We start from the raw sequence: 20,995 nt of genomic DNA, 5'->3' as shown, positions 1-20,995 counted from the left end.
CCAGTTTCTGAGACCAGCAGTGTCCCCTCACATGGCCTGGGATGTGTACCACCTACATTCACGTCCTCGGAAACCTTTCACTCAGTGGAAGATTTTGCTCCCCTGGGGGCAAAACAGCCCCTCAGAATATCACAGGACACCAGGATTTGATCTAGATTTTCTAATCACACATGTAGAGTGGATCTTTTCTCAGGATACTTGGTGCAAGGAAGCACAGGACTCACACAGATAGTAAATAATCCAATAACACTTTGACTCACGTGGATGCTAAAATGTCTGTAATGCTCAGTTACACAGCTTATGCCACAGAACCGGGGGAGGTCAGTCGTGTCCTGCTTTGAGAACAGGAGCATGACTGTCGCACGCTTGCAGAGGCACCAGTGGAGGGGCAGCTGAGGCCCCGAGCACTCTCAGGAAGGAAGGGGAGCCCAGTCAAGGGGGTGACCTGCGCCCATGGAGGGCCCTAGCTACCAGCTGTCCCTATTAGTGTGGGGGCGGAAGGGCCACTTGAGGGTTCAGTCCAAGCCAAATTCAATGTCCTCTCGGTCTCCTTCTGCCTCACGCTCCACAAGCTCGGGCTCAGACAACGCCTCATTCTCTTTGGTGATGTTTTCTAAGGAGTTGGGAAAGAAGGTCATTGTGTGCATGGGAACTGTGGGCAGCCCCTCGTGTGTTCCTGCCTGTGGGCCTCGGGTCAGCCAGGCCAGCTACTGGCCAGCGTCGGGTGAGAACAGGAATGGCCTGAGCTCAGCGGAGGCCCAGCAACAGTTGCTGAACTAGCCACCCTACCCCGCCCCATTGGCTCGTTCCAGTGAACACGACCCCGCTTTCCCTGCTTCCCCAACACGTGCCTCTCCTTGGCCATGTGCATGGGCCCCAAGTGCCAGGCCAGGCTGACCAGTCAACGTGTGACTTGTCCTGCCCAACCAGGTATACGCTAGCTGGCCACCCCCTGCCTGGTGAGCCTCCCCTCCCTGCCAGCACCACCCCTCTCAGCATTCACCAGATCCTCTACCCTCAGGCCAGCAGTCACTCTCATTTTGTCCCACACTCCCAGTCGTCACGTCACCAGAGCCCGCCTGCCCTCAGAAGCCTGAGCCTGGAGAGGCTGGGGGTGAATACAGGTTTCCAAGCCATCTCCATGGCCTGTTGTGAGCAGCCTCTCCAACCCATCAGCTGCCCTCCGCTTGGGGTTGGGTTATTGGCAATTCCTTTCCCCCCATCCGAGCTTGGACCTCTGTGGTCCTGAAAGTAGGGTGGTCTTACCTGGGGAAGAGGCTGGAAGCAGGTCACCATCCCCGTCCTCACTGGAAGGGGGTGGCAGGGGTGGTGTGGTGTCCCTTTGGCAGGCTGGCGACCTTGGTGACTGGTCTGAAGCTTCCTCGCCGTGGAGCTCCTGGATCAGCGGGCGTGGGGACTTGGTGTCTCTACTTGGGGTTTCCGAGTTCCTCTTAGCTGCTTTAAATATGTCCGTAAAGGGTGTCTCAGCCTTCCTGGAGGTGTCCCTGGGGATTGCGAATATGTTTGAAAGGGCATCTGGGGTGTCTTCCAGCACTGGGAGCGAGGAGTAGTCCAGTTCGGGTTCACTGTCATCACTCAAGCTCGAGATGGCTGTCACCTTTGGAAAGCACATCTGTTAAGATAAAAACGTGTGTGACCCTTTCTGCTTTCCCGATGGTCACCTATAAAATGCCCAATGCTGATTCTGCCTTTTTTTTTTAATCATAAAATACTCTGTTTCCACGTATAAGACAGGCCTGAGGAAGCCTAACACTGCCCTTGGGAAGAGAGGCCTCAGCACCGATGCCCTTGGCCAGCCGTTCCCGAGCCCCGAGGTGGTGGCGAGGTGTGCAGCGGGGCTCCGCTCCAGCCCTCCGCCGGGTGTCCAGCCACACTACCCCCCCCCCAGTGCTGTGCCTGCTACACCAACACCACCCCCCAGGGCTCCAAATCGGCTGGCAGATGCTCCTCCGGGACCTAGATCACTGGAGATGAGGGGGGCTGTGGGGTGGGGTGTGTGTGTGTGTGCGCGCACGCGCGTTTCCTACCTCACAATGTGCTCCTGCACAGAGACGGTGCCTTACGCTGTCCTCTCCCTCGGGCCCCAGTCTGGCACCCAGGCCCCAGCAATGCCGGTCCACGTGGGAGAGCCCCCATCCTGCCTCCTGCACTCCTCCTTCCCCATCTGTGTGTCACTACAGGACAGACATCCTGAAAGTGCACACCAACTACCTCTGAAGGACAGAATTGTCCTCAGGGAATTATCTGCTAGGAGCAGTGAAGGTCAGTGACAAAACGTGTGTCCAGGAAGACACACGGGAGTCATCATAAGACCTGATGGAAGTGAGTGGCTGCACTTGCTCTGGAGAGGGGGTTCAGGGGGCCCGGGTGCATTAGGGAGGGAGCCGTGCTTTGTGGGTCACAGGGCCCGAGTGACCGTGACATCAGGCTGACAGTGGGAAAGCAGGGCTGATGACCTCATCTTGGCCGTCCAGAGCCTCGCCCACATCAGCGTCTTCCAAGTCCGGCAGGTCCTGGAAGAGCAAGCAAGTCCGTGAGCCTGGGACCTGTGCAAGCAAAGCGTGCGGAGAAATAAGGACTGCAAGCACTCTGGGGAACCGTGTGCACGCTGCCATCTGAGGATCCCGACCTCAGCAGCGAAAGGGGTTCCCAGGAATACCTATTCCTCGTTCCACTTGGCTTTGTCATCAGAGACGGGGCCAGATCACCTGGGAGAGATGTGGGGCCCAAACCACGTGCACTGCCAATGTCTGGATTCGTCCCGGGACTTGAAGTGCTATAAAATGAGTGTGGTTTGGGCCTCCCTGCAACTAGGGGGCTTTTGTGTTGTGGGTTTGTTGTCTCTTCCTCTAGAGCCACCAGCCCAGCACGTGAGGCAGGCAGCAATGGGTGTGGTTGGATGTGTGACCTTGAGCCAGACTGCCAAGCTTGGTATTCCTGCTCCGTCCCTGCTTGGCTGTGGAGCCCTGGGCAAATTGCTTAACCTCTGTTTCTCAATCTCCTCGTCTGTGAAATGGGGATGAGAATGGTACCTACTGGCAGGGCCAGTCAACCAATATATGGTATCTTTAGAACAGTGCCAAGCACAATTAGAACCGTGAGTATTGGGGCACCTGGGTGACTCAGTCGGTGAAGAGTCTGCCTTCGGCTCAGATCATCACCCCAGGGTCCTGGGATCAAGTCCCATGTGGGGCTCAGCGGGGAGTCTGTTTCTCCATCTCCCTTTGCCCCTCCCCTTGCTCATGCTCGCTCTCTCACTTTCTCTCTCTCTCAAATAAATCTTAAAAAAAAAGCATTAGCTCTTAGCCATCCTATATACAGCTGGTTCTCTCTCCCCAGCTCTGTTTTTTACTCTACATAGGCTCTGAAAACTAGAAGCCTGCTCTGAACACTGCTCCGTGTAAGTCCTGCTGAGCCACAGAAAATCAAGGAGGCTGCCTGGGTAGCCAGCAGGAGCTCACTCGTGCCCCGGGAAGCTGGCCATCCCACCCAGTGACCCAAGTGAGCACCGGCTGCCTGCAGGCCGTGAGGCTGAAGTGGGGAGAAATGCCTCCGCAATCTTGGTCCCCACCCCCAGCACGCTTCCCTGGCCAGGTGGGAAATGTGCGAACCCCGTGGTACCCACCCCCATGGGCCAGGGCATTTATTGTGTCACCAACGTGGGCAAAGCCAGGACAGGGGTTCTCGAGGCCACATGCCCACCATCAAGAAGCAACAGGCCTGGATGTGGCACATGCTGCTCACTGGATGGCATCAGCAGAGGACTGGAGGCTCCCGTGAAAAATGCCACATTCTCAGGGATTCTGTATTAGGCTCGTCAGAGAACTGCTCTGCAGTGTCACTTTGGAGAAAACAAATCGAAAGTTCTGTCAAGGGAGATGGGGAACCGTCTGGCCTGGCACCTCTCAATCTCGAACACACACACATATGAACACCTGGGGAGACCATGTTAACAGGCAGGTCTGGCCCGAGCATCCGGAATGAATCCTGAGCAGCTTGTGGATGGCAAGCCCGTTGGCCACGGAGCACACGTTGGTTCGTGAGGATTTCGAGGGTCTCCGTGTGATCCAATCCAACCATAAAGCAGACCCTTCTCTCCAGGGGCAGCTGTTTACTTACATCGATGAAGAGCTTCTCCTCCACCTCCAAATCTTCATCTCCAGCCACAGTCTCAGGGCTCGCGGTGTTGGGGGCCACAGTGTTGGGGGCCGGTTCTAAGAATGACACAGAGTTGTTAGTCACCTCGGGGCTGGTTGTATGCTCGGTGCACAGGCTGACAAGCCCGAGGGCAGAGGGAGGCCAGCCCCAGAGACCGAAGCTGCGAGAATCCCCAGATTAGGACCGGGTTCTGTCTAAAGAGAAAGGAGAAGGAGAGGAGAGAGCCACCCTCTGGCTGGAATTGGGCAGTGACTCCAACAAGGTGAAAGTACTAGCCAGGTGGCAGTTTGGCCGGGGTGGCGGGCAGGGGATAAAGGCCATTGGGAGGTGGATGGGAGGCAGGCTGGAGGTTCCAGGGTGACGGCCCTGCCCAAGACAGGCAGAGTCCACCACCCGTGGGGCCTGCCCATCCCCGGTGGCAGCACCAGCATCCAGGAGGCTCACTAAGTAACACAGGGCTGCCTGCGAATGTGGAGCTGGGACGGGTCCCTCCTCCTACTCCAGACTCCCACTCCTGGACGTCCCCAGGCCCTATCCTTGGGTCCTGTTCTCTGCTTGCTCTTCAGCCTCATAGCTTCCATCATGAGAGATCCAAGGCTCAACTTTCCTGGCTACACACAGGTCCACTGTGTCCAGTTTGGCTCAGAGAACCCCAGTGGGCCTGATGTCCCATGAAACAAGAAGGTGGGCAGAGGGCTTCTGTGGTCGCTGTTGTGGTTGGCTTTCCCTCGCTGGGTCCAGCGGTCACGGTCTCCACATCGCCGTCCCTGTGGCTTCTGCAATTCAGTGCTAGTGATAACTACCATGGTCTGCTTCTCTTCCGGCCAGCCACCAGAAGCTTCTCAAGGCAGCAGCTGGGTCCCTTTGTTGCCTAAAAACAATCTGCCTAGGCTTTGTTTTGGGAAAAGGTAAGGCAGGGAAGAGATGAACAATTATTGGGAGTGTAGCTTACGTACCTCATTCAATCCATGGCAGAGACTGTTTTCATTTCACAGTGGCTGAAACAGGCTCCCAAAGGTTTTGGGGTTTGCCTGCAGGCACTCAGCTGATTGAGGGGTTGGATGTGGCTTTGACCTCAGGATATCTATCTAGAAACTTCCCTGCCCCACCTGTACACAGTTTTAGTGAAACACTTGTGTTGTCCTCAGACCGTGCTGGGGACCACCAGGAAGCAGCTGAAGCCCTTCTGGGGAGGGTGAAAGGAGAGGTGGGAGGTGCCGTGATTTCCACGATGGTGCAGGTGCTCCCCCTGCCCTGAAATGCAGACTTCCCATGGGCTTGGGAGGTGACTCGGGCACCCAATCCCGGCCCTGCTCCTCAGGGAGCCAGCACAGACTCCTGATCGCAGGAGGTGGTCCAGACTTCGCACGGAGAATGCAGCACAGCTGCTCACGCCGGCCACCTCCTCACTCCTCCCATCCTCCACATATGAGGAAAGACGGTCCAATGCAGGAAAGGGGGATGGAAAGTAGTTGTTTAAACAGAAGGTTTTTATGTTGAGATTGGCCCTTCTCGTGGCAGAGTCATTTGAATCAAAGTGGAAGGAGGATCTCTTTGCTCTGCCAGCCCAGTTCACCTCTCGGGACATGGACACCCAGAGGGGTTAGCCCAGGGGGAGCAGAGAGCAGGGGCCGGGGCAGTGCTGGCTTTGATCCCCGTGTCCACCATGCGCTTGCTCTCCTCCTGGAGCAAGTTACTTCACTGCTCTGAGCCTCTGTTTCCACTTCCATCAAACGGGGCCACACAAGACCTGGGAAGCCCTGGCCATCTCAGGGGGCAATGCATGTTGGATAACAGAGCTGGCTGTGTCTCGTGCTCCAGACCATGGCCACCGTGGTGAACAAGCTTCTTTTCAAATGTGCCTTCTGTCCATTCAGGAAGGCAAAGGCTGGCGTCCCTCAGGGGCCACTCTGCTGCCACACCAGGTGCAGCACCAGAGAGCACTGTTCTCTTTTTGTGGCAGTGGCCGCTCGGGGACAGAACTCTTCCCTCCTGTAGCGCTAGGGGGCTAGGCCTGGAGGGCTTGCACACTTGTCCCTCCTGCTCCTTCTTCCTTTCTGCCCACTGCCTCTCACTCCCCTGGGATCCCTGGAGAATTCCTGAGTCGGCCCTGGCAGAAACAGGGTTTCTGAGTCCCTGGTGGCGGGGGGTCTATCCCCGCCTATATATGCCTCCTGCCTAATGTGCATCTTTATCTCCCACACGCAGCCGTGAAAGGAGTTGGGTTTTTCACATATCACTGAAGAAAAGGATGTGGCTCTAAGTCCCCATGGATGGATAGTGGGGCACTGTTCGGGGGTGGGGTCAGTTAAGTTCATCACTGAGGATGGTCTGCTCTGTCCAAATCCTTTCACTGGAAAGAGAATTCACCCCTACCTGTCATGCTGGGGTGTGGCCCTTGTCCCTCTGGCTGGTGGTCTCCGTAGTCTGGGGACAGGGTTACTTCTAGGTCTGACAGTGGGCACCTTCCTGCTGGGCACCTGTGTTCTGGGTCAGACCAGATGAACTCCCCAAACAGACCCCAGATGCTGCTCAGGGGGACCACATGCTCCCTGTCTCTCAAGGCCCTGCAGGTAGGGCATGGCCCAGGCCTGGCTCATCTTCACCAATGCTAGAGCAATAGGACAGCATCCCAGGGAAGTCCTGGGTTTTTCCACTAGTTAGCAGGACCCAAGGAATGTGGCTGAACCCACCAGGGGGCCTGCTTTGCCTAGACCTGCATCGTCCACCACAGTAGCCATAGCTGCGCAAGGTTGGTTCACTGGAAATGTGACCAGTACTCCTGAGGATCTGAAGTTCTTAATTTGTTTTGATTTTTGATTCATTTAAATTCTACACCTGAAGCAGTATAAAACAGCCTCCCTCCTTTTAGGAGGATTACATCTCCCTTGAACCAAGGAAAAGGTAGCATCCACATTGAGACGTGCTGGGTCAAATGCATACTGGGCTTTGACATAGTGCCAATAAAAGTATCATGTGAAGAATTTTATATTGATTTAAAAGATTATCTTTTAGATAGGCTGGGTTTGGTTTAAAATATAATATTAATGTTTCACCCATTTCTTTTTACTCCGTTTACTAGAAAATATACTTTGGCCTCATTGTATTTCCACGGGCAGTGCAGCTCTGGCAAATGAGACACCACGTATACTGTGTCCTAATGGCACAGCAATGGGAAATGCCCCACAGGGTGGCTCAGAGGCTGTGGTCCCCCGGGGTGCCTCATGCAGCCCCCAGCTCCTTACCTTTGCAGGTGGCTCTGGGGGCGGCCGGCTTCAGGGCCTCCCCCAGGAGCAGCACCCCCGGCTCCTGGTCTTCAGTCTGCCCACTGACCTCCACAGGCAGCTCCTCTATGAGACTCGGCTTTTCCGGGCACAGCTCATCCTTGGCCTCGAAGCTTTCCCTGACAAACAGCTCCATTTTCTGCTGCCTCTCCTGCTCCTCATGAGACTTGTCCTTCCCCTGCATGCTGGCATCCACGTTCTGGTTCTCCTCTGGCACTGGCTCCTCCCCTGAACGAGAGATGACCAAAGGTGAGCCGAAGGACCTGGGGTGGGGGGGCAGTCTGGACATGTCTCGGGGACATGCAGCAAACTGCTGGGAGTGAGCTCAGGGCACCGTTGGGGATGCAGCGATGTCCATCCAAGTGTGCGCTGAGTACTGAAGCCACGGAGCTGTGTCCACGGAGGTGGGGGTGCACTCAACACAATCTAGGTGGACAATACAGCTGTTTGTTTTATTATTCCTTAAGCTTTTCCAAAAATCTCACCTCCCCAGGGAAACTCCAAGGAGCAAGGACCTAGTGCTCTCCCGGTCGGGATCTGTGACAATGTCTGTGAGCCAGCTCCTTGTGTGAGGAAGAACATGTGCCTGCATTTGTGTGCAAAAGCTTATTTATTTATACCCATCCCCACTACGTGGGCAGAGAGAACTTCCTGCATGCAGACAAATGGTGGATTTAAAGGAGCAAGAGTAGTAATGGAAAACCTTAATAACCATGTGGCTGAGATACGGGATGAAGACACAGACTAAGCCCCCGGTCTAGATGCTGGCAGATTTATTGCTGTCAATGGCATTATGTGGGGTGAGCATGAAATCAGTACAATAGCACAGAGCTTTGATATGAACTCACGGTATTCAGAATAATGGCCCCACAAAGGTGTCTGCATCCTAACCCTAGAACCTGTCAGAATGTGACCTCACATAGTAAAAGGGACTTGGCAGAGGAGATTAAGGACCCTGAGATGGGGCGATGATCCTAGAGTATCCAGGTGGGCTCAGCGTCACCACATAGATCCTAAAGAGAGGGCGGCAGGGGGTCAGAGCAGGAGAGATTTGAAGGTCCTGCAGAGGAAGGTGGAGGAGGGGCCACAGGCCCAGGGATGGCGGCACTAAGGGGATCTCAACAAGCTGGAAAAGATGAAAAAACAGATTCTCCCCAGGAGCTTCCAGAAGGAATGCAGCCTTGGTCACACCTTGATTTTAGCTCCGTGAGACTCACGTCCAAACTTCTGACCTATAAAATTGTGTTGTTTTAAAGCCCCTAAATTTATGGTAATTTGTCATGACAGTCATAAAAAACGAATAGATCATTTATTTTGGAAGACTGAGGCTATTTTAACACAACTGCACTTTTATCACTGAAAGTGGCTTGAAACTGCCAATTAATGCTGGGACTCTTCCTAACCCTTGGCAGGTGGGTGAGGCCACATGCACAGGCATCCGCAGGTGTGTGAATGATCGGTCAAAGCTAAATCCCAGAGATGAAAGGCCAAGTTCCCCAGCCCAGATCTCTAGTCTACACAGAGCCCGGGGTGCTACTGCTGCCCAGAGTGCGTACCTCCCTCCTGGCTGGCTTTCTGCCGCTTTCTCTCTTCTGCCTGCTGCTTGATCATTGCTAGGGCTTCAATGCTGTCCTCAATCTTCTTCCGGTCTCTGCTCTCCCACTTCTCTCTCTCCTCCTTCTCCGCTGCAAGCCCTCCCCTGGCCCAGGCCTCTGCACAAGCTCTGTTGATGAGGACAAACAAAAAACAGAAATTGGAGAGTTCAGAATTTTCAACAAGGTAAAAGTAATTCAAAATATACTGTCTCACCAAACTCGCTCATTTTCCCCAAATCAAACTGAAGGCACATGGGACGTGTGGCCACAGAATATCGGTTAACATATGCACACTCCCCTCCTTAATGGCTTGCAAAGGCTTCTCGATGCAATGCCAAAAGCACCAGCAATAAAAAGGAAAAATAGAGAAACCAGACTCCATCAAAATTAAAAATGTTTGTAACACAAAGAATACCACAAAGTAAAAAGACACCCCACAGAATGTGGGAAGATATCTGCAAGTCATACACTTACTAGGGGATGAGTATATAAAGAACTTCTATGACTCATGAATACAAAAACAACACAATTTAAAAGTAGAAGAAAAATTTAAAAGAATGAAATGAGAAGCCATGAATTGGGAGAAAATATTTACAAGAAAGAGAACTGATACATGGCTTATGTTCAAAACAGACAACTATGAGACCTCAAAAAAAGAAACAACCCACAATTTAAAAAAAAAAAAGCGGGAAACGACCTAGACACCTCACCAAAGAAGACAGGCAGATGGCAAAGCAGCTCAGTGTCTCTGACATCAGGGAATTGTGGGTTACAACGAGGAGGTGCCACATCACGCCTATTAGGACAATTGATATCCCAAACACTGACACCAGATGCTGGGAAGAAGGTGGAGCCCACTCATCCTGGTGGGAACACAGGCTGGTGCGGCCCCCTGGAGGAGAGCCTGGCAGCTACAGAGCTACGAGTAATCTTCCCTACAAGCTGGCATTGTGCTCCTAAGTATCTGCTCAACAGAGTTGAAAACCAATGTCCACACAAAACCCAGCACACAAACACTTGTAGCGGCACCTGTCACAAGAGCCCCAGAGTGGAAACAACTGCAAAGTTCACCAACTCCTGGCTGAATAAAACATGGTGTCTCCAAATGGAATATTCTTTTGTGACATTATTTTGGAATGAGTTACTGATCTATACTGCTGTGTGTATGAGCCTTGAAACTATTGTGGAAGTGAAAGAAGCCAATCACACAAGGCCACATATTGTACTATTCCATTGATAGGAAACATCCGGCATAGGGAAAAAAAAAAAACATGGAGATGGGGCTGGAAGAGAGAGGGGATGAGGAATATCAGATAATGAGTAAGGGTTAGTCTTTTGGGGCAATATAAATATTTTAGAATTGACGTGGTGGTGGCTGCACAACTCTGTGAATATACCAGAAACCATCGAGTTGTACACTTTAAGTGGGCAAACTGTTCTAGGGGCTGGGGATACAGCAGGTTATAAGAGATGACAATACTCGTTCTATTAGAGCTGCATTTTTATGGGAAAAGATGGATACTCAAAAAGGAAACAAGTATGTCAAAGGCTGATGTGTCCAAAGAAAAGAGAGCCGGTTAGAGAGACACCAGGTGGAAAAGGTGCTCGTGAGATGGAGAGTTGCCTGAGGGGACAGGTGATCAGACACCTGCAAACACCTGTGAGGAACCTCCTTGGCAGGGAGAACAGCAAGTGGCTGATATGGGACAGCAAGGGGGTGGGAACTAGGGCTCAAACCCCAGTGAGTCCGACCCCTGAACCAGAGTGGCAATATGCAGAGAGGCTGGCTCCTATCCCTGCTCCCACTTTCCTGTGGCTCAGCACCACCCATGGTTGAAGCTCAGAATCCTTAGCTGCTGCTCCCATGGGTTTACTCCTTCTGAGCCCAGCACTTCTCAAATCCCACTTGTGGTCATATTGTCCCCACCTTCCTGATGAGGAATGTGAAGCTGGGGGAGCCCACCCAAGGGAACAGACCTCAGGGCTGCAGGCCTGTGTTTCAAAGTCACTGCCTAGGCTCTGCTCTGTGGCCCCTGTGGCCCCTGGGTGCCGCGGAGCTGGGTACGCCTTCCCCCGGCTTCCCAGGAGCAGGTGGTCTTGTTTTCTTCACCTGGAGGCTCTCACTTCTACTTGAAATATTTGTTAGTTTGATTTAACTTTGTGAATTCAAAAACATACTACCAGCTACACTGCTTCTTAAATGCTGTGTACCTTAAAGTTTAGATTGCATTTCACTTCAAGCAGCCCATGGTACAGAGATTTTATTCTAAGTGAGAATCAATGGTGACCTAAATTAAAAACATAGATACAAGAGTCGTGACCATACACATGGCAGTCCCAGGTTCAATATTCTTAATATAAAAAAGACCTCCTATGAAAAAAAGAAAAAAGAAAAAAAAAAAAGACCTCCTATGAACCAATAACAAAAGGACCTCCAAAAGGAAACTGGGAGGAGGTTATAAATGGGGTGCTCACAGAGCAAGAGATCTACCTGCCTGAGAAACACATAAGAGTGCCCAACCTCATCAGTTACCCCACAGTAAGATGAGATACAGTCTTCACTCATTGAGTCGCCTGATGAAGATTTCATTTATATGGCTATGTCTGATGAAGTCATGAATCATCACAAACTTTCTAGAAAATTAGGAAATATTTGCAAGCACCTCTACAGAGTCTCAAACTGCAGTCTTTAACCCAATAATACAACTACTCAAATTCCACCCTAACAAAATCAGCAATGAGGTCAGAGACTTATGTGTAAGGATAGCTATATGAGGATTATGAAAAAAATCAATGAGTAAGTGCTCAAGAGTAGATAATTTCTTATTATAAACAATTATGTAGCCATTAAACTTGTTTCCTAAGAATATTACAAATGCTCGCAATTCAGCAATGTGTACAAGTTTATTATTAAGCGTGCTCAACCATTACATACTAACATGCGATCCAAAGACTTCTCTCCTCCTTACCTGTCCTTTGGGAAAACTGGCCTGTCATCCAGGTATGTTAAGTGTTTCAGCCGAACGGTGACAGTCTTTCGATAATTAGCGATGTGCCTGATAACGGGGTTTCCCATCAAATTCAGTACGCGCTGGAAGCATACAGGCAGAGCCAGACTGATTACTAACAAACATGGGTATGATTCAAATAGTCTACACGTGCTGTGCTCTGAGAGTACATAAATAAGACGCCTGTGCCCCCCACCACCCCCAGATGACTTTATCAGGGAAGCTAGAAGGTTTTCCTTGCTTTTTGGCCATCAGAACTGTCCTGGTAATGGAGCAGCCCATTCTTGTACTTCAACCACAGACCTGAAATCTCACTGTCCTTCCAGAACAATCTTGGAAAACACATCTGGAAACCTGTCCAACTCAGCAAGGACGTTATTTTGCTCACCCAAGCTCTTTGGCTGACATTAACTTCAGTCTAATTGGCTGTTTTCTCACCTTCCCAGCCAGGACTCATTTTAAGAAAGTGTACACAGCAGCCAGGCAGATGGGAAGCTCGGATAGGGAAAGGATGTAATGTGCCAGCTCGCCAGGCTCATGCATCTGCTGGATGTCACGTGGCATCTCCTGTCTTTCAACACTGTCTCCTCCTTTCCTGCCCGTGACACTTAGAGAAGTGGGCAGCTAAAGCAACATGCAGAAGATCCACTTAAAACTAGTTTGCCTGAACTCATGAGTTTTCTTTTTTTTTAAGATTTTATTTATTTATTCATGAGAGACAAACAGAGAGAAAGAGAGAGAGAGAGAGAGAGAGAGAGAGAGAGAGAGAGGGCAGCAGGAGAAGCAGGCTCCATGCAGGGAGCCCGACGTGGGACTCGATCCCAGGACTCCAGGATCACGACCTGAGCCAAAGGCAGACGCTCAACTGCTGAGCCACCTAGGCATCCCACTCATGAGTTTTCTTAGTGAAAGTGGTCTGTGTTATTGGAAAAAACAAATATACTGCAACCTAGTAAGGGTAACATTCCCCAAACTTCATTCTGGTGGGTATTTACTCTGTGGGGCTGGGGGAATGGGGGTGTGTATGTGCGTGCTATATACACCCCAGAGCAGGCATGAGGAGGCTGCATTGTGGATGGAGATTTATTTATTTTTAAAGAATAGCAGACATGAAACGGGGTGCCTAGGTGGCTCAGTTGATTAAGTACCCAACTCAGGGTAATGGGATCGAGCCCCACATTGGGCTCCATGCTCAGTAGGGAGTCTGCTTGAGATTCCCTCTCTCCCCTTCCCCCTCTCTCTTCCCCTGCTTGCTCATTCTCTTTCTCTCTCTCTCTCTCTCTCACACATACACATACATACATACATAAAAATTTTTAAAAACCAATCACAAAACAATTGTAAAGCACACTTCTTTTGTCATGGACTGAACTGTGTTCCCCATCCCCAAATTCATATGTTCAATTTCTAACCCAGCACCCCAGAATGTGGCTGTATTTGGAGAGAGGGCCTTTAAAGAGGTGATTCAGATTACAGGCCCTGGTCCCGCCCAACTGCTGTCCTTAGAAGAGGGGACTGGAACACTGACATGTAGAGGAGACGATGCGAGGACACGGGACACAGGGAGAAGCCCCCTCACCTACCTCTGGCACCACAATTCTGGACTATTCCTACCCTCTTAGAATCATGAGAAGATAAATTTCTGCTGTTTAAGCCACCCAGTGTGTGATAATTTGTTATAGCAGTTAAGCAAAAAGAAAATAAAGTGTTACATGACACAGCTGTATATGATCGCTGTGTGCTGGCAGTTCTAAACGAGCCCTCCCTGACAATCTACTCAGAACACTATTCCTGACCTATGAGTTGCTCACTATTTCTCTTTAAATCATCTCACTTTTTCCTTACATATCCACACCCTAGGCAGTACATGGTGAACTCAGGGTTTTGGGGTGCTATCTTTAATGTTTTCCCTAGAGCACATGACAACATGCACACACAAGAAAGCAAGGAAGCCGTCAAGGGCTGCTGGATTTGAGTCACAAGGACACAGGAAGCAGCTGCCTGGAGGGGTCCCCACAGGCCAGAAGAAGGGACTATCTGAATATCCAAAACTAAAATGACAGCAAGGATGAAATCAGATCAAGTACTATATACATAAACCATGGTTCATAATGACACAAGGGAAGGAAAAACCATTCCTTGTCACTGTTCACGGTTGCTAGGTACTTGCCCCCTTTCTCTAAAAATCCATGAATAAAAAGAACCAAACCTCCATCCTGGACCCTTCTGTGAGAACTCTATATTAGGGAACCCTTAGGTGATGAGGGAGGTGCTCGTCAGAGAACGCTCCAGCTAATAAATGAGGCAGGGATGGGAGGGCTGGACAATGGCCACTGCATGGCTCCAGAAGCCATGACTCATGAGGCAGAGTCGGTGTCCACCAGCAGCTGCTATACAACTGGGGACAGAGGGATGAGGGCTTTTTCCTGGCTGAGGCAGGCTGACCACGCGGGTCCCCATCAGGCTGTCTTTGAGTTACAACAGAGGCAACCAGACATGAGAAGGCCCTGTGACATGACGCAGTCGCACACCTCCAAGGGAAACCCTGGACCTGGACTGGACCGAGCCTCTGGCTACATCAGCATTCCACAGGAAATATGGGACCAGCAGAACATGTTACATGACACCCCGGGGATGCAATCAACCAAATCCAGATGTAGCAGTCCTGAAAACAGGACTGGTGTCTTCGGCAGATTGATGGGAGGGGACAGCAGAGACTAAGAGTGACACCCCCCCCCCCCAAGGAGATTCACACTGAAGTGTTTGTGGACAAAATGACACAGTACCTGGCATTCAAGTGCTCCAGCTAAAGACATCAAGAGGACAGGCTGAGTAAAGAAGGTCGGAGGAAAGGAGGGGTGGGGGGAGGCAAGGGGGGAGGAGATTCAGTATCTAAAGAACACAAGTTTTGTGTGCATGCACATTTTACCAAGTCAGGCATGCTCTCCAGGACACTCAGGATTTCTGGATCACTCAGCTTGTTGTGGGAAAGGTCAAGGACGCAAAGTTTCAAACACTCCTTCAGATGCTGAATGTCTTCCACGGTCTCTAAGTGGTTGTGGGCCATCTGGAGCGTGTTCAGGACTGGCAGACAGGCTGGAAGGTGAGGTCAGCAGAAGTGAGCAACAAAAGTATAAAGTACCTTTAGGACCTCCCCCAAGGGAAAGCGGTGGCATAAGGACCCTCATGGGGCAGCTCACAGAGGTTTTCAATGGTCTTGATGTAATTGTTGCTCAGGTTAAGAGCATCCAGTTTCTGTAGAGATTCTAAGTTCTCGATTTTATGAAGCAGGTTCACTTGCAAGAAGAGGCAGCGCAATTCGGTCTGGGCTTCCAGATTCTCAATTTTCTGTATTCCATTGCACTCCAGCCAGAGACAACGTAGCCCTGTGTACTCTTCCAAGTTCTCAATCCGATTGAAACCTAGTGAGAAGGAAGGGGGTGCTGGCTAAGTTCCTCCATGCATGCGAGACACAGGGTCATCCTCGTTTTTGACTACCCGTCTACCGTCCACATGTCCTTCCCCTAGTGACACCATGGGAGCATTCCTCTGCTGATACTGCCCCGTGGCTCCCCGGGCAGCCAATCAGAGGCACAGCCATTCGCTCTGGGCTGGTCACACTTAGCCAAGCAGGGCCAACTTTGATGGACCCTGGGAGGTTTTGCTGGCTCCACTGGAGAGAATGGGGAATTGCCAGCCCCGTGGGGTGAAGCCTAGCACTGCAGCAGCTACCTTCCCTTCTTGGCTGGCAGTGGGTGGAGGCGAGGGATCACCTGCCCCCAGTGAACCAGAGGAGCAGGGCCAACCAAGCGAAGGAAACAGGCATTGCGGTGAAGCCATGCCATGAGCACAGGGATCCAGCTGAGCCCGAGGCCAGTGCAAACTGTGGGTCTTGTTCTATTTTTCAGTTTTAGGAGCCAAATTTAAGGTAAGGAGAACAAACACTTTGTTTACGTTGGTAACTCATTATCAGTTTGTAACTGGGGGTTCATCTGTTATCACCAAAGCCCTTGAAAGTTATTCTGTTGCCTAAAAAAGTTTTGATTATAGTTACAGTATCCCTGGTGAGCCAGAATGAGCCAGCTAAGCCATTCCCCCGGTTCCGGCCCACAAAATAGCAGCAGATAGTGAATTCAGTTGCTAAGTTTGTGTGGTCTAGGGGAGCAGGAGCGAATATGGGCACATCTCCGTCCTGGCTCTTCCACCTTCTAACTCTGCACTAAGTCTGACCTGTTGGATCCTCTTCTCCCCACCTCTTCAATATTGGTCCCCTGGGCTCTCCTCTAAGTCATCCTATTCACTGTGACACCTACACGTTGGGTGCCAGATTTTGGAGATGGCAACGTGGAGGTGTGGAGACCAGTTAGGAGTCCTTGCATTTCCTTAAGGGGTGTTTGCTGCTGGCGCCCTTCCTGGGTCTCCCTGGCACGGCATGTCTCGCGGTGGCAGCCCCAACCCCCAGATGCCAGGCTGTACGTGCCTCTGCATTGCCAGCAGAGTACAGAAGAGTTCCTACTAAAGGAACACACAGAGGGTCTATGAAGTGAGTTGACCATCCGAATTCAGAGGAAGCTGAAGCTGTCCCTCCTCTTCATCACTGCTGGGACTAGTGAGGTCTATGGACCCCCGCTGAGGTTTACATGGGATCCTGCACACTAGGCCTGGGGCCCCTGGGGTGCCACTGTTCATGTTTCTCTGACCTGGGAGGCACTAATCACCCTCCTCTTTCGAGATGAGTCCCACCCAAGCCCAGTGTTCACTACTGGATTGCTGGTTTGAGAAATTTTTAAGTCTTTCAGAAAATATAAGTAAAGGATGTCAACATGCTTCCCTGGTATCTATATACTCAGTGGCCCCTTTTATCAGCTCCAGTCAGTGAAGACTTGTCAAGGAAATATTATTGCTTTTCTACAGATCTTCACTGAACTCTGAAATTTTTCTTTTTCTTTTCTTTTCTTTTCTTTTCTTCTTTCTTTCTTTCTCTCTTTCTTTCTTTCTTTTCTGATTTTACCCATTTATTCATGAGAGACAGAGAGAGACAGAGGGAGAAGCAGGCTCCCTGTGGGGAGCCCAATGTGGGACTCCATCCTAGGACCACAGGATCACAACCTGAGTCAAAGGCAGATGCTCAACCACTAAGCCACCCGTGTGCCCCTCTTTTTTTTTTTTTTAAGATTTTATTTATTTATTCATGAGAAAGAGAGAGAGAGAGAGAGAGGCAGAGACACAGGCAGAGGGAGAAGCAGGCCCTATGCAGGGAGCCCGACATGGGACTTGATCCCAGGTTTCCAGGATCATGCCCTGGGCTGAAGGCGGTGCTAAACCACTGAGCCACCCAGGCTGCCCCTTCTTTTTTTATTTTAAAGATTTTATTTATTTGACACAGAGAAAGAGAGAGAGAGAGAGAGAGAGAGAGAGAGAGAGAGAGAGAGAGAGAGAACAGCAAGGGCAGTGAGAGGGAGAAGCAGGTTCCCCACAGAGGAGGGAGCCTGACCCACGGCTCCATTCCAGGATCCTAGGAACATGACCTGAGCTGAAGGCAGATGCTTAAATGGCTGAGCCAGCCAGGTACCCCAAAACTCTGAAATTTCTACTCAAATATACTTTGAGAACTCCAGAGGATCCCAGCAAGAAATTTTTTTATACCACTAGAGCCTTCTGCCTGACAGCAGACCCCTCTACCAGGTCCTTACCTTTAAAGTGTAAATACAGTGTATCATTCAATGCTGGGGTAATATAAAGCTTGTGTTGCTTGCAGAGCTTTTGCAGGAAACTTTTAGTCATTCTGTTAAGTGAGAAACATGAATAAGAAATTTATTTCAGTTTGTCAGCTGTGAAACATTCCAAAAATTCTTTAGCACACCCATTTCTTCTCCAAATTCCAAAATAACCTAAGTGGCTGATAACTTTTCTTTTTTTTTTTTCTTTCTTTCTTTCTTTCTTTCTTTCTTTCTTTCTCTTTCTTTCTTTCTTTCCTTCTTTTCTTTTCTTTCTTTTTTTTTTTTTTGCCTAATAAACTATTTTAAGTTCTTTTTTTGTATACCTTCCAGGGCCTCCTCCAATATCATTACTTTCAGCATTCCTAAAAATTGCAATGTATGTTCTAATAAAAATACTTTTAATAGTGTCATCAAGAACTACTGATGTTTCTCTCCCCAGGCCTGGCATTAAAGTTTAATACACTGTGGTTAGTTGTGCTATAGATGCAGCACCATTCTGACTCTGGTACTAATTCTCAGACACTGGGCCAACTATTTAATTTCCGTGAGCCTCAATTTCCTTATCTGTTCAAAGGGGTGATTATAGCAGGACACCTGGGTGGCTCAGTGGTTGAGCGTCTGCCTTTGGCTCACGGTGTGATCCTGGTGTCATGGGATGGAGCCCTGCACTGGGCTCCCTATGGGGAGCTTCTCCCTCTGCCTATGTCTCTGCCTTTCTCTCTGTCTCTCATGATTACATAAATATAATCTTAAAAAATGGGGTGTGTGTGTGATTATACCATCTGCTTTCCTCAGTAAATGTGTGCTGTAATTGGCAGCAGCATGCTCACATACCTGGGGCTGTGATTTTCCTGGTCATCTCTCTCATTTGCTAAGCAACTGCCCGACCTGCTGTCACCACTCTGTTTCTGCTTGCTTGGGTAAGATGTGTCAGAAGGACTCACACATGTTTCCTTCGGATCATTAATTTCTATAAAATAAGGGAATAGAGATCAAGAGGTGTATAAAATGTTTGCCCAATTTCAACTTGATTAGTAAATGTTGGCTTTTAATATGGAACATGAGGGCTCTTTAAATGTATGACGATTTGTAAAGCATTGGTAAAGACTACTGCAAGTTCACTTCTAGGGAGGTCCTCCATGAGAGCTTTTGAACAGGTGCACAAGGATGCATGTACAAAGGTATTCATTACTGCATTACTTTTAATAGCAGAAGACAGTCAACAATGCAAATAACCACCCGTGGTGGCTAGTTACGTAAAATAACGGATTAGTATCTGCCTTGGGGAAGAATGCACTACATCAATCAATACGGATAATTCTCAGAAACATGTAGGAGAAAATAAAGCAAGTTTCATGATAAGCACATATATATACCATTTATATAAGTTAAAAACATACAAACCAATGTTATGAGGTGTTTATGGACAAATAATATATATACATAGAGAAAGAGGAGGGGAGAAAGCATGTGTGGAAGGGAGGGTGGGAGGGAGGAAGGGAGAGACAGAAAGAGAGAGACAGATGTGATTGAAAGAATCCACACAAAAATTCTGGATAAGGGAAGGGGAGGAGGGTATAGGAATGAGAATTGGGGGGAGAAGGGCAAAAGGAACATCGACTTTATTTGAAATGTCTTAATTTAAAAAAAAAGACTTTAAGTAAAAATGATAAAACTTTAATCATTTTCAATTCTTAGTGATGATACATGGGTATTTGTTACAATGTTCTCTCTTCTTTTTAAAAAGTGCCCCAAAGAAAAACCACAGGAAAAGAAACAAAAGTGTCGAAAACATCTTTGGTAAAAAGAGAATGAGCACATTCAAAGGCACTTAATTTTTTTTAAAGGTCAATCAAAATTGGCCAGTTCAAATGCACTTAAATCTTTAAGAGTTGTTGGCTGCTGTGCTCTATGTTCCTGTGGTCTATCGAACCAGACTAACCACTCTGTGTGTGGGACAGAGTCTTACACTCTTCCATTTCCCACTGCATGCAATGTCCAGCCACAGGAGGTGCCAGATAAGTGTTTGGGGGAATAAATACACAAGAGGTGTTCAGCATACATAATAATTGATTATCTGAATAACAAGAGCTAGTGTTGATTAATGGCCCACTGTAGCCCAGAAACCTAATATAATTACCCCTACCTACAGACCAGTAGACTGCCCCCCCCCCCCAAAGAGAGGCTAAACTCTGGGCTGTCAGCCTTAAAACGGGCAAGTTGCAGAGCTGCAATCTGTACCCAGTGTGAATACCTCCAAAGCCTCTTTCCAGTGAGCCACACAGCTTCCCTGCAGCTCTACATACAGGGCTTGCCTGCACGGCTAATGCTCCAGACACGCTAGTTGAGTGAGTTCAAAAAACGAAATACAAATCAAGTAGCTTATGCAACCATTGAAAGATTTCCCTTGGGGCCCCAAGCAAAGTGAGAGCAGAGGCTGAAAGCTGTCTGAGAAGCTGGTGAGGAGTCACCCACTGACCTCAGAACCACCAGCTCCCCATTCACACTCTACCATGGGTCAGGCACTGGACTGGACCCTGCTAATTCAGTCAGGACGTCCTGCCCCCAGAGCCTTTCATCTTTGATCTTGCAATAAAGGGGTACATTCCAAATAGGTAACAGGTGGGCGCTGGGGAGGCGGGTGTGCTGGGTAAGGGCTTGCGCTGCGAAGTCCGACTGTCCAGCGGGAGTCTGTGCTGTCAAGGACCTCACGAGGGTAATGTCGCTGGAGCAAGTTCCGTAACCTCTCTAAGTCTCAGTTTCTCCAATTGCATGAAACGGGGAGGAGTGCCCATCGCTGGGGGCGGGAGCACCCTTTACAAGGCGTGCGGCGCGCCCGTCATTATTACTATGGCTCCCGCCGGCCGGCCAGGTCAGGGGTGGTGCCGGCCGCAGCCCCCCGCCCCTCGGCTCCCGGGCAGCGGTGTGCACCTTCCTTGCGGCCCGCCGGGCCCGCGTCCCCGTGGTCGCCCGCCGACTGCTCCGCGCCCGGCTCCTGTGCGCGGCCCTGCCCCGCCCGCCGGTCCACCGCGGGCCCCGAGGCCTCGGGGTGCATGCTTATCCGGAAGCCCCGCACACCCTGCTCCGCGGGGTCGCCGAAGCCGCCGGCCGGGTCAGCGACGCGCCGCTTTCCTTCCCCGCCCGCCGCCCGCTGCCAGCCGCCGGCGTCCGAGTCGTTGGCCGCCCAACGCTAGCGGGGTCGCCACGGC

General features: G+C 50.2%; 1 protein-coding gene across 2 annotated transcripts; it reads right to left on the bottom strand.

The window, feature by feature from the left end:
- Positions 1–76: 76 nt before the first annotated feature.
- DNAAF1 (dynein axonemal assembly factor 1) lies at positions 77–20,907 on the bottom strand. Of its 2 annotated transcripts, none has more exons than XM_055306526.1 (12): positions 20,718–20,907; positions 18,621–18,756; positions 17,760–17,851; positions 15,267–15,488; positions 14,996–15,162; positions 12,028–12,149; positions 9,020–9,186; positions 7,425–7,691; positions 4,141–4,235; positions 2,478–2,534; positions 1,267–1,633; positions 77–613 (listed from the first exon to the last, which is right to left on the bottom strand). In XM_055306526.1, exons 1-12 carry the CDS (start codon positions 20,839–20,841, stop codon positions 516–518), a joined length of 1,914 nt encoding a protein of 637 aa, XP_055162501.1. In that variant the 5' UTR covers positions 20,842–20,907; the 3' UTR covers positions 77–515. The 2 variants fall into 2 exon arrangements, with proteins under 2 accessions (XP_055162501.1, XP_055162502.1); XM_055306527.1 differs by lacking the exon at positions 20,718–20,907 and adding an exon at positions 20,266–20,539.
- Positions 20,908–20,995: the final 88 nt, after the last annotated feature.

Source organism: Nyctereutes procyonoides, unplaced genomic scaffold, assembly GCF_905146905.1.
Source record: "Nyctereutes procyonoides isolate TBG_1078 unplaced genomic scaffold, NYPRO_anot_genome, whole genome shotgun sequence".
NCBI lineage: Eukaryota > Metazoa > Chordata > Mammalia > Carnivora > Canidae > Nyctereutes > Nyctereutes procyonoides.
This window is presented reverse-complemented; position numbering and strand designations above follow the sequence as displayed.